Genomic DNA, 13,393 nt, shown 5'->3' with positions numbered 1-13,393 from the left:
TCTTATGCCAGTTTAAAATGTAAAATTTGCTTCTAGTTAGATACTACTGCTATTCTAAGCTCTTGAAAAATAAAGCCCACCTTCATGGACAGTGGGGATCCGTGAGCTAGCCTTTTAAAGTCTCTGAATATGATGTTTCAATCATGCTCTTCTCATTCTAAAATGCCTCTAATTCCCATAGGAGTTGGGCATCCTGCAGTTACGGGAAGGTGCCTTAGGAAGAAGCATGAGGTCTCCACTATGCTGCTTAACTATACTAGCTTTTCATACTTATATCTCCCTGATACTTGGTAAGGACTGGATTATATTTCACATCATTGAAAGTTGATTATCTTTCATCTGAGTAAGTAAAAATTTAGAAAAATCAGTAAGAGGTCGTAGTCTGTATTTACCTTTTTTTTGAGCAGAAGTGAAAAATTGTGACATTTCTCATAGTAACATTTGGCAGAGGGGGTGGAGGGTTTCTTTCATCAAATTCGTTTTAATCTGTTCTCAGCTAAAAAATTCTATAAAGCTTGTTTAAGGTGATCTATTTTTAGCATATTACATTTCTTTTTTTAGCAGAAAATTAAAGTTGTGGTTAAAATAAGTTCAATATTGCTATTAAAACCAGAAATTTCAATTAGGAACTGAAGGCAACCACCTCTGCTCCTAAGAATTTGCCCTAGAGCTTTCTTAAACTAAAGTCATAGATGAGACTTGTCTTCTTTTATTTCCCAAATATTAAAATGACAAATTAACAGTTTTCATGTTTTCCATGAATAGGTCTTTGCTATATTTTAATGAAATTTGGAGAAATAGTTATAAATGTCGACCACATTTCTTGAAGACTGAGGCTTTTCCTGTTAAATTTCTAGGTACAGGAGAAGTGAATGTTGTGGAAGCAGAGAGTCTCCTTGAACCCTACCTCCAGCAGTTTCCAAATGTACGCTTAGAATTTCAAGTGTCTTTTTCAACCATAATCAATCAACCAGGGTTTACCATTGACCAGTCTGTTTCTCCCTCCGCAGGGTTCCCTCATGTTGTTTTATCATGGCCGGATAGAGCTGCTGAAAGGAAATGTGGAAGAGGTAACTTATTTGAAGGGGTCATTTGGGGGGCTGTCTATATGGTGGAGTTGCATAGTGCACCCATTCCATATGAGCAAGTCCAGCTATATGCACTAGACAGAAATAAAGGGAAAATATGTAATTAAAAAGCCAAAAGTTAATTGTGTGGATGTACTCTATGATATATAGTAAATTACTGAATATACTCTACATTTGCACGTAAAGTACCTGAGGCAATTCAGGGTAGGATATAGAAATACAGTTGGGCAGTTTAAGGGGCTTTCAAAGATCTTTGACTACTATCCATCTCGGTATTACATATTGACTTTGGAATCTTGCCCCTGCATAAAGGTCACTCCACTGTACTACATGTGTGCTCCCCATCAAAGGAAATTATTCACTAATTCCCTTGAAGAAGAAGAGGGAATAGCCTTTTATATAAATATACTCATGAACAATTTTCTTCTACACAAATGGGGTCAAACATGTATTTTTCCTTGATTTGATTTTTTTCTACTTACAATACATCTTGGATTTCTTTCCAGGTTAGTATTTCTAAATCTTCCTCATTCTTTTTGATGGCTGGGTTTCATTCAATGAGATGGGTATACTGTACTTATTAAAGCAGTCCACTATTGATAGACATTTGGCTACTATACATAATGCTGTTGTAAACATTATTATGTGTATATTTCTGTGCAAAAGTGTATTTATATAAGATCGATTCTGATAAATGAGGATTTCTAGGTCAAAGATGTTTGCATTTTGATAAATTCAGACAAATTGCCCTCCTAACAAGGCTAGTCCATTTAAACTCCTGTAAAGATATGAGAATACTTGTTTTCAGTGCTCTTTGCCAACTCTGGTCATTATTTATCTGTTTTATTTTTGCCAACGTGATGGCTGAAAAATGATAATCTAATTTTTTAATTTATCTTTTCCAGTGTAAAAATTTCTTCATATGTATATTTGCCACTCATTATCTTTTTCTCTAATTTCCTGTTTATATCTTTAAACAATTTTCCCACTGAGTTGTTTGTCTTTTTTTAAGGATTTTATAAAATTGCTGTATAAGGGTCGATCCTTTGCCCGTTATGCATATAGCGATATCTTCTCCCAGTCTGTCCATTGCCTTTAACTTTGTTTAAGGTATATTTTACCCTCTGGAAGTTCTAAATTTATTGTCAAATCTTTTCTTAAAGGACTTCTGCATTTTACGTCTTACTTAAGAAAGGAACTTTGCTACTCCCACATTATAAAGTTCCATGGCCCTCTCACAAAGTTAAATAAAGAGGCAAAATTTAACTGTATTGTTGCATGTAAGGAAAGGAATGTGTTGTCGTATTGAGTGGTTTAATGAGTGATGATTTTGCTCTTTTTGTACAAAGTGTTTTATGTATTTTTCCATTAGGTTATTATCTCCTTGTCTAATATCTGGATGATCAGCTTTATGCAATTGACTTATAGGCACAAGAGATATTTCGAAAATGCATTTCAGTTCAAGAAGAATGGAAACAGTTTCACCATCTCTGTTATTGGGAGCTGATGTGGATTTTTGTATTCCAACAAAACTGGAGGGAGGCATATTACTATTCAGATCTGCTTTGCAAAGAGAGTAAATGGTCCAAGGTAAAGTACAGTTTCATTAATGTCATCTGTTTGCTAATAAGTGTACAGGATGATTTTCATTTAGGACTGTTTGTTCCATCGTATGATATTGACACTGTTTTCTCAACTTAGAGATCCATCAGAGGACGAAGTGGACATTAAGTACCTGCTGTTTATAACCACTGTCCTCAGCACTACGTGCTTTAAAAGCCATCCAAATAGTCTTTTTCAGCAAAGAGGCTTTATCTGTGAAGACGAACTGTACTTATATATAAAAAGTATTAAATATCAAGTATTGATAATTGTTTGTAGACTTTTTGATACCCTGATAACAAGGCTTTTCATAATAATCAAAATTAATTCTTTATCCATTCATCCGTTGATGCACACTTAGGTTGCTTCTATGTCTTGGCTTTTGTAAATAATGCTGCTATTAATGTTATGATGTACATATCTTTTTGAATTAGTGTTTTCATTTTTCTTTGGATATATACCCAGGAATGGAATTGCTGAATCATATGGTAGTTCTGTTTTAATTTTTTGAAGAACCTTCATTCTGTTTTCCATAGTGGCTGTACCAATTTACATTCCCACCAACTGTATACTAGGGTTCCCTTTTCTCCACAATCTCATTAACATTTATTATTTGTTGTCTTTTTGATAATAGCCATTCCAACAGGTGTGGCAAGTTAGGGGAAGGAGATTAAGAGGTACAAACTGCTAGCTATAAAATAAATAAAATACAGGGCTTCCCTGGTGGCGCAGTGGTTGAGAGTCCGCCTGCCGATGCAGGGGACACGGGTTCATGCCCCGGTCCGGGAAGATCCCACATGCCGCAGAGCGGCTGGGCCCGTGAGCCATGGCCGCTGAGCCTGCGCGTCCGGAGCCTGTGCTCTGCAACGGGAGAGGCCACAACAGTGAGAGGCCCACGTACCGCAAAATAAATAAATAAATAAATAAAATACAAAGTTGTAATATACAGAGAATATAGCCAATATTTTATAACAACTTTAAATGGTGTATAATCTATAAAAATATTGAATCACTATGTTGTACACTTGAAACTAATGTAATATTGTAAATCAACTATACTTCAATTAAAAAAAAGAGTTCTAAAAAAATTCTGATCCATTTGTGAAAAGTTGGGAGGAATGAGATAATCTCTTTTTCATTTTGTCCATTTTCTCATCCATGAACGTTACAGTTGTGTGATAGGAAAATGGCCAAAATTAGGTGAAATGTTTTGATCTCATTTGGAACAGGTGATATAAGACTTCATTTCCTTTTTTTTTTTATTTTTTATACCTCTTAAATATTATATCTGGAAGATTTGTAGGTCTTTCCTGATTTGTAAGATAGCAATGTCATGTACCTAGGATGCTCTCTGACTAGCTGCTTTTCTTTTCCTCAAGGCAACATATGTGTTCTTAAAAGCTGCAATTTTGAGTATGCTTCCAGAGGAAGATGTAGTAGCAACTAAAGAGGATGTGGTAACTTTATTTAGGTAAGCAAGACACTATTTCTATGACAAAGATCCTGAATGAATAGAGGAACACACAAAAACTTACTTTTTCCGTTAGTGCTCTTCCATGCTTCACCTTCGTATTTCTTTAATTTATCTGATTTGATACAGAAACTCTTAAAAAATATAGTTAGGGCTTCCCTGGTGGTGCAGTGGTTGAGAGTCTACCTGCCGATGCAGGGGACACGGGTTCGTGCCCCGGTCTGAGAAGATCCCACATGCCGCAGAGCGGCTGGGCCCATGAGCCACGGCCGCTGAGCCTGCACATCCGGAGCCTGTGCTCCATAGCAGGAGAGGCCACAGTGGTGAGAGGCCCGCGTACCGCAAAAAAAAAAAAAAAAAAAAAAATATATATATATATATATATATTTAACTAAGGGTCAAAATGTCATCCTTTTAGCAAGACTTTGCAGATATGCCAGTGTAATTGAGAATCTTGAGAACACATGTTTTTTTGTTTTGTAATTGGGGCTTTGCTACTGCATTTTGAACACAGTTTCCTAAAATGGTATTGTTAGCTAAAGATGTTTACTGTTATAAATCAAAGGTATTTTGTGATCAGAAAAACTTAAGAATATAACACAATATAATATACCCTTAGTTTTCATTAGTGTGCCAAAGATTCTGAGAAGCTCTGCTGTGAAGTAATCTGTTTAACTTTGTTTAGACCAGTGTCCATGCATCCATCCATCCATCCATCCATCCATCCATTCATCTGTAACCTTTATGTTGAGCACCTACTGTATGAAGACTACTGTGTTAAGTGCCGAATAAACAGGCATGGATCCTGTCCTTGTGCGGTTCATAATCTTGTAGTGGAACTAGACATCAGTGAAATAATCACCCAGTAAATGAAAAATTATAACACATGACTGATTTTTCTCCTCCTACTTGTCTCACCATTCCTTCTTGGTATCTTTGTAAGCTCATCCTACTTCCATCTATTAAAAGTTGATGCTTTTGATTTCAAAGGTCAGTCTTAGAACCTCAACCTTAGGAAATCTGATTCAAGCCTAATTGAAATCCCTAGTACAGACCTTGTGACTGAGCTCCAGACCCATATATCTAGCTCCCGTTTACCACCTTCGCTTAGATATGTGAAAGCATTTAAAACTCACCACATCCAGTCTTCCCTAGCAAACCTGGTGTTCTTTCCTCTCTCAGTGACTGGGACTACCAGTTAGCAAGGCAGAAACCTATAACACTTGCATCGCCAACACTACCCACTGTCCCTCCATTCCCCGGTGGGAGGAGAGGTATGGATAAGAGCACAGAGGGAATGATAGTTGAGATGAGGTCTGAAGGTGGCTTGGGAGCTGCTGGGGCAGTGGGGAGTTGTAGTGATAACAGTTTCAGACCAAGGGAATAGCATTTGAGAGGACGCTGTTGCAGGAACAGCATATGAGAGGATGCTCTGGCAGGAAGGAGCACTGCACATTAAAAGAACTAAGGCAAAGCTGATATTGGTCAGGATGTGATACTACATTTTATATATAGGTCAAAGGAAAATGAACGTCCAGGATTGCTCAAAATATGTCTCATAGAACACAGAATTCCTTTAAAAAATAAGACAGAGTCTCCAGCCGTACCACCCCGAGTGCGCCCGATCTTGTCTGATTTTGGAAGCTAAGCAGGCTTGGTGCTGGTTCGTACCTGCATGAGAGAGCGCCTGGGACTACCGAGTGCTGTAGGCTTAAAAAAAAAATAAGACAAAATGTGTTTTAGGGACACAGAGCTCATTGGTATCCCGAGTGGGACTTGGTAAGGTAATAGAACAGAGGTAGAAACCAGACTGGGATTGGCTAAAGAGTGAATAAGATACAAAGAAATGAAGAGAGTTGAGCATAAATAACATCCCTGGATAACTTTGACTATGAAGTGAAAGAGACAGAGAGAGAGTTGGAGGGAGATGTGTTATCAAAGAATATCTTAATGGGAGAGATCTGAGCATTCTCAAAAACCACTGGGAAGAATCCTTTGGAGAAAGAGAAGTTAGACATATAAACGAGAAATGGGATAACTGATATTTGCAAGGCTCTTGAGAATGCAAGAGGAGATAGAATCCAAAGCACTGATGGCAGGACTGGCTTTATCTAGAGGGAGGACCAGATCCTCTATTGTATGGGAGGGAAGAAGTCCAGAACAGGTGCAGAGACATGCAAGCTCGTGGGTGGTAGTGTGAGATGGAGGGCTTCCTCCCTCACAGCTTCTGTTTTTCTTTATGAAGTAGGAGGCAGGGCTGTCTGTTGAGAGTGAAAGAGAAAGGAGTGGGCTGGAGGTGTGAGGAGGATGAAGAATATTGGAAATCATTGCTGTAGAGGGTGGGACAGTGAGGTGATGAGAGAAACACAGGAGGGGGAACGGCAGGCGGTGCCAGGGCTCGTTCGAGGTTGGTGTTGATGAATTTACAGTGATACCAACTTGTTCTCAGTGCAGGTGCAGGGAGGATGGATACTGAGCTTCATCCGGATGAGTGCAACGACTAGGCATTAGCAAGGGAGTATGCAGTAAAGATTGCCTGCCTGGCCGTCTAAGCAGGAGGATGGAGGGACGGGGAAAGAAGGAGACTGCTGAGCTGGGAGAAAGTTGAAAGGCAAGAGGACTGAAAGTCTTAGTAGAACAGCCAAGGTAGAATGAGGAGAGTGGTGTTCAAAGGGTGGTGTGCTTGAATTTGTGCTTTGAGGTCGAAAAGCCACAGGTGATGAAGTGGTCTAAGGTGTGACTGTAGGGGTGGGTGGCTGTGATGTAAAGGAGGAGGTGACCGCTGGAGATGAGGAAGTTAAGGAACGGAGAAGCCCAACTGCGTCCTTCAAACATAATTGATGACAAACACTTTTTAAAAAATATTTATTTATTTATTTTTGGCTGCGTTGGGTCTTTGTTGCTGTGCACGGGCTTTCTCTAGTTGCGGCGAGCGGGGGCTGCTCTTCGTTGCGGTGCGCGGGCTTCTCATTGCGGTGGCATCTCTTGTTGCGGAACACGAGTTCTAGGCGCACGGGCTTCAGTAGTTGTGGTACGTGGGCTCAGTAGTTGTGGCTCACGGGCTCTAGAGCGCAGGCTCAGTGGTTGTGGCGCACGGGCTTAGTTGCTCCGCGGCATGTGTGATCTTCCTGGACCAGGGCTTGAACCCGTGTCCCCTGCATTGGCAGGCAGATGCTTAACCACTGCGCCACCAGCGAAGCCCAGTGACAAACACTTTTAAGTGGAATACTATAGTGTGTGACCACATTATGAGAAATAATGGCCTGGCTGAACCCTCTGACAAATTTGTCAGAACAAATTTGAAGGTATGACCAGGACTACTTTCTCATGCTTTTAGAGAAGCTCTTTTTAGCAATAGGACCATGTATACTAATAGAATCAACCTTAGTGGAAGCCATGTAGATTAATGCCACCTCTTACTGGTAGAATGTATTGCCTCATTTCACACAAACAACAAATGGAATGGAATATTAAGATATATTGGGATCTTTTACATCCACACTTCCTGTACTTCAAAGTAAATTTTCTCCATATCAAAATAATTGCTTTGAAATATGTAACGAATCTTATTTTCGGGAGAAAGCTTGAGGTCTGCTGCATGTGTGATAGCATCTAATTTGTTGGGATAATGAGAGGAGAGTCCCCAAAATGAATGTTCTCTTCATACAGACTCTGTGATCCTTAAATAACAAGGTTTCATGTCCACTGCATGCTTCTGACCCCTTCCCTCAACTCCCACCTCACATTTCCACTGCCTCTTCCACTGATGTTAATTCACAGTAATGATGGGCATTCTGGTTTAAAAGCCATAGCCCTTTGTACACCTGAAAATAATATAATGTCATATGTCTATTACACCTCAATTTAAAAAATTCATATTCCCAAATTGTGCCCAGAAAGAATGTAACACAAGCTTGTCTTCATACTGGAATGTTTTTTCCTCTTATTGCATCTTTTTCTTTCAGTATAGCTGGATATTTCCCTAAATTTCTTCTTGGCAACGTGTTTGGTGCATTTGCAAAGTTATGTATAAGAAAGTGCCCTAGGAACATGTAGTCTCACCATCCTATTCTCAGTTTTATGTGCTTGTGAATTTTATAATTGGAATTTCTTAGAATTTTGAGAGGAAGGTTGTAAACATGGTATATGTTCTTAGTTGATTATTTTCAAAATCACCTATGCTTTGGAAACATTTTCTCAAATTATACGTGAATTGACGGCTATCTTTTGAGCCACATTACTTTACAGATCTGTGTCATACTTGCAGAAAGGAATAGGAGATGTACCAGTATACGCTATTGCCTCTCTCAGAAGTATCCACAATGTAAATACTTTGGACTTTTTCCTGCTTACTTATGGAAATTGCCAATTTTATATCTAGATTTCCTTGACTCTGATAGGCTAAGACACTTGCTAAGTTAACTAGAAAGAAATACGTGTCAATTGGTGGTTCTCAAACGTGTATCAGAATCCTCTGGAGGACTCATTGAAATTCAGACTGCTGGGCCCCAGCTCCAGAGCTGCTGATTTAATAGGTCTGGGGTGGAGCCTGCAAATTTGCATTTCCAACAGGTTTCAAGGTGATGCTGATGCTACCGGTCTGGGGAGCACAGCGTGACAAGGACAGGTGTAAATAACGTATGTGTTCTTAATGACCTTTTGCTGGGGCTGGGGCTTTTCACAGACAGGTGGATGGCTTGAAGCAGAGAATTGCTGGGAAATCGATCCCTACTGAGAAGTTTGCTGTGAGGAAGGCTCGACGTTACTCTCCCTCGTTGCCCGCACCCGTGAAGCTCGTCTTGCCTGCCTTGGTATCTGCCTTTATTTTATTTACTGTTTGCATCCTAGAAATAAATCGTCTATTCACAGTGGCAGGGAGAACATCTAACTTTTGTTGTGAAGTTTGCTCAATTAAAAGCCATTGTGTTTGTAAGGTGAACATTTATAAATAAATTATTAATGAATAATAAAAAGTATAGCAGATGTTTTTTGACTGGTATGTTCTAGGAATTTTGATAAAGGCTATTTATAAAATATATCATTTAATTCTTATAGTAACTCTATGAGGGGAGTTTCTCTTTGTAGCCTCATTTGACAAGTAAGGAAATTCAGGCAGAGACAGGGTGAGTTGACTTAATTGAAATTGAGTTGAATTATAATGCAAGCCACATATGTAACTGTACCTTTTCTAGTAGCCAGATTAAAAATCAAAAGGTAAAAAATTGAAAAATAAAAGGACACATGATATTCATTTTAAGAGTATTGGTTTAACCCAGTTTATGCAACATTTTGTCATTTGAGCATGTAATCTCTAAAAACTTATTAATGAGATTTCTCATTCTTTTATATTGTACTCATCCATTGAAATCTGGTGTGTGTTCTATGCTTAGAGTGCGTCTCAGTTTGAAGCAGTCGCATTGCTCCAGAGCCATAAGTGACTGGTGGCTGCTGTGCTCTAGCCCAGCGCTAGAGCTCACATTCTTGATTGGTATGCCATTTAGGCAAGACTTTGTGAAAAGCATAATTTCAACTTAAATTGTCTTAATGAAGACTTTTTTTAAAGTACTGAATATATCAAATTATGATGACTCTTCGGGGCTTTAGTTTTGCGTAGGTAGTCACATAGCACAGGAAAGCTGTTTAGTGCAAGCTGACACCTGCTGTCCTCCTTTGGGGGTTCATGATTTTTTTTTTGATTCCAGAGTTTATTCAATTATCCCCCTTTAACAGTTATGTAGTTTCCAGTTTTTACTACTACAAACAAGCTACAATTAATATTCTTTCATACCTCTCTTTTTGTACATGGGCATAAAATTGTCTTGGAGAGATGTCTAGAAATGGAATTCTGAGTTGAAGGCCATATGCATTTAATACTTTGACATTGCCAGTTTGCTCTCCAGAAAGGCTGTACCAATTTAAATTCTTACCAACAGTGTTTTACTGTTTAAATGTGCAGTTGAGCATCTTTTCACATGCTTGTTCATTTTTATTTCTTGTTTTGTGAATTGTTGTTCGTATACTTCCCTATTTTCATTGGTGTTTTATTATTTTATCATTGATATAGAAGCTCTTTAAATATTCTGTGAGAAAGAAAACTGCAGCCCCTCACAGGCATCAGTTGGGAGCTAGCCTGCACCTAGTACCTTGACCGAGGTTTTCCCAACTTAGTCTCGGAGAACACCACCCTCAGACTGGGTTGTTCTGTGCCTGTGATAGAATGAGATAAAAATATGACCACTCTGGGGACTTCCCTGGTGGCGCAGTGGTTAAGAATCTGCCTGCCAATGCAGGGGACACGGGTTCGAGCCCTGTTCCGGGAAGATCCCACATGCTGTGGAGCAACTAAGCCCGTGCGCCATAACTACTGAAGCCCGCAGGCCTAGAGCCCGTGAGCCACAACTACTGAAGCCCGTGCGCCTAGAGCCTGTGCTCCACAACAAGAGAAGCCACTGCACTGAGAAGCCCGTGCACCACAATGAAGAGTAGCCCCGGCTCGCCACAACTAGAGAAAGCCTGCCCGCAGCAATGAAGACCCAATGCAGCCATAAATAAATAAATGCATAGATAAATAGATAAATTTAATAAAAAATATATGATCACTCTGTAATCATATCTGAGCTGATGATGTATAGCTCTCTCTGATTACTAACGGTCTTAAGGAAGGTTAACTCAGAGCACTTATTTCTCCAGGGCTAAGGGTATAGAATTGGCTTGGCTTGAATTTGTGGCGACTAGGAATTTTACCAAAATCCTATATGTCATAAAATGGCAAGGTCAGGTATGAGCGTTCCTTCTTCTGACAAAATATTCCTTCGATAAAAGCAAAATTTAAAAACATCATCATCAGTTAAAATAAATGTTCGGTTAGTTATTGAATTGAACTCTTACTCTATTAGCAATAAGAAGCTAGATGTAAAACAAAAGGTAGTGTTGTTATCTTAGTTTTCAGTACCATAATGTAAAGATGACTTTGCTGCCACTCCAATGTATTTTCCTCATTTCTACTGCTTCCCTGTAAGAGGCTGTTCAAACAATATCTCTGTAATATTTTAACATTCATTTATTTCCAAGAAGATTCTAATTACCCTGGTTATTTCATACCTTTCAAAATATGAACTGCACTACCGGGAAGATTAGAAAAATATTTTCAAGCAAGAGCACATTTGCTTTTGGTCCAAAAAAAAAAAAATTCTCATCTGTTTGCCTATTAAGTATAATTTGCAATGAGAAATCATTAGTTTACATTTTTAGGGGCTGTCATTCTGCCGTATGGCCTTTAAATGAATGCATTTTCTGCATATTGGATTGCATTACTGGACTGTCACATGTTTTTAATGGTATAAAAGAACCTGAGCCAGGTAGAATATTTCCTATGTTCATTTTCAGTGATGTCCTTGGAGACATTTTATATAAACAATTGGCAGATATTGAAAAATGTTTCCCTTTACTTAAGAGTAACAGCAAAAATTTATATTAAATAGAATTGTTCATAGTATCATTTTAAAATATTATATTTATTTCTGTATCTGTAATCCATTATCTTCCAAAAGGATTGGATACCAGTAGGTGCTTAATAAATACTTGTTAAATGAACGAGTAAATTAATTTTTCAGTAAAAACACAATATACTATATATAGAGAGAGAGAATACTTCGCAGTATAAAAGGCAAAAAGCATTAAATAAAGTGAGAAAAGTGGAAATTTAATCACTAAATTCCAAATGAGGAAAGCTAAGGAAAATGATCTCTAAATGTTGTCTTGAGATCACTAGCAACTGAGGCAAAACACACATATGTAGTTTTGTTGCTGTAAAGAACATTGAATAACCTCACATAATTGCGAATGGTTTTTCATTTTTCCTCATTAGGAAATGATGTATGTTTGGAATGGTTTTCCACTAGTGAGCAAAAGAAAAGATCTTTCTGAAAGTCTGTTGGTGACTGTTGAAAAGGCTGAGGCAGATCTACAGAGTGAAAGTAAGTATGAAAAGTAAGAGCCTGGAAATCTTTACCGTTGCCCCTCTCCTGTCCTTTCCTTGTGCACATATGCCCGCGTTAATCTGTGTGCACGATGAGGACAAAACAGTTTGAGCCGAGGTGTCTGGGTGATTGCAATCAAGATGGAGAAAAGATACCTGATACAACATGGATGAGCCTTGGGGACGTTAGGCTCAGTGAAAGAAGCCAGCTGCAAAAGAAAACAGAGTGAGAGATATAATCTACATAAAATATGGAGGATAGATCAGTCTGTAAAGACAGAAAGCAGATGAGTGGTTGTCTAGGGATGGAGAACTGGGGGTGTGTGAAAGCTAAAGGTTATGGCATTTGTTTTGGGGGTGATGAAAATATTTTAAAATTGATTCTAGTGATGGTTCACACCTCTGTAATATACTCACAGCCAGTGAATTGCATACTTTAAAGGGGTGAATTGTATGTTATGGGAGTTTTATCTTAAGGCTGTTACAAAATAAAAAGATGAAGAAGAGAGTTGAGTTTTAGAGCAGCTCAAGGGAAACGTATACTGGTTTAGTTGGTTGTGATTCTTTCCGTGCCTCATTTTTGCTCTCTAATGACTACTGTGTTTTTACAGACACAGAGAATTGTTTGTTTTCAAGTTGAAATCTTGTCACAATTTGATTTTTTTACTCATCACTTTGGTTGTACTGGAGGTCCCTTTCCAGTGTACTGGAAGCTCTATTTACTGGAAGCAGCTGGCATAGTAGGAGGAAAAGCAGCTGGTCTGGTCTTACAGTTCCAATCCTGCAGCTGTGAGGCTCTGGGAAGCATACCTCATCCCATACCCAGGAGGGCCTCCGATTTCTTTTAAAATGGGTGTGGTGTTGGACCAGATGATACCCAGGGTTTTCTTGCTCTGACATTTTCTAGTTCTCTGTCATAAATAGAGGCTTTAACTTTTGCTAAACAATACCATAAGTGATAGCTTTTGTTGTATTCCTTATCAACCCCCAAATCATTTAGGTATTATTCCAAGATAATGGTCTTATCCTCTGGAATGTTCTAATCACAGAAGTAAAGCAAAAATTGCTGGGAGGATAAACATTGTAAAGGGCATAAAAATTCAAGAATAGCCAGGAAAAATTCTAACAGGTAACTAATTTTTCTTAGCTGGAAGAAAATGGGCACCAAAGGAGTACCGGCTCCATATGCAGTATACTCCCCACGTGGGTGATGAAATGATTGACTGACTCCAGGGATGAGCACCTCATTTGGAT

General features: G+C 38.7%; 1 protein-coding gene across 1 annotated transcript in view; it reads left to right on the top strand.

Moving 5' to 3' along the window:
* The window catches only part of TTC39B (tetratricopeptide repeat domain 39B), a 135,767-nt gene that overhangs the window by 108,591 nt on the left and 13,783 nt on the right, over positions 1 to 13,393 (top strand). The window contains exons 11-17 of the mRNA XM_032636309.1: positions 182 to 290; positions 858 to 925; positions 1,011 to 1,070; positions 2,517 to 2,678; positions 4,070 to 4,161; positions 8,846 to 8,972; positions 12,029 to 12,137. Coding sequence (XP_032492200.1) covers positions 182 to 290; positions 858 to 925; positions 1,011 to 1,070; positions 2,517 to 2,678; positions 4,070 to 4,161; positions 8,846 to 8,972; positions 12,029 to 12,137 — 727 coding nt within the window. The remainder of the gene's footprint in view (positions 1 to 181; positions 291 to 857; positions 926 to 1,010; positions 1,071 to 2,516; positions 2,679 to 4,069; positions 4,162 to 8,845; positions 8,973 to 12,028; positions 12,138 to 13,393) is intronic.

The sequence above is a fragment of the Phocoena sinus genome, chromosome 6, assembly GCF_008692025.1.
Source record: "Phocoena sinus isolate mPhoSin1 chromosome 6, mPhoSin1.pri, whole genome shotgun sequence".
NCBI classification, from domain to species: Eukaryota; Metazoa; Chordata; class Mammalia; order Artiodactyla; family Phocoenidae; genus Phocoena; species Phocoena sinus.
Note: the sequence above shows the minus strand (reverse complement) of the source record. Positions and strands in the feature narration are given on the sequence as shown.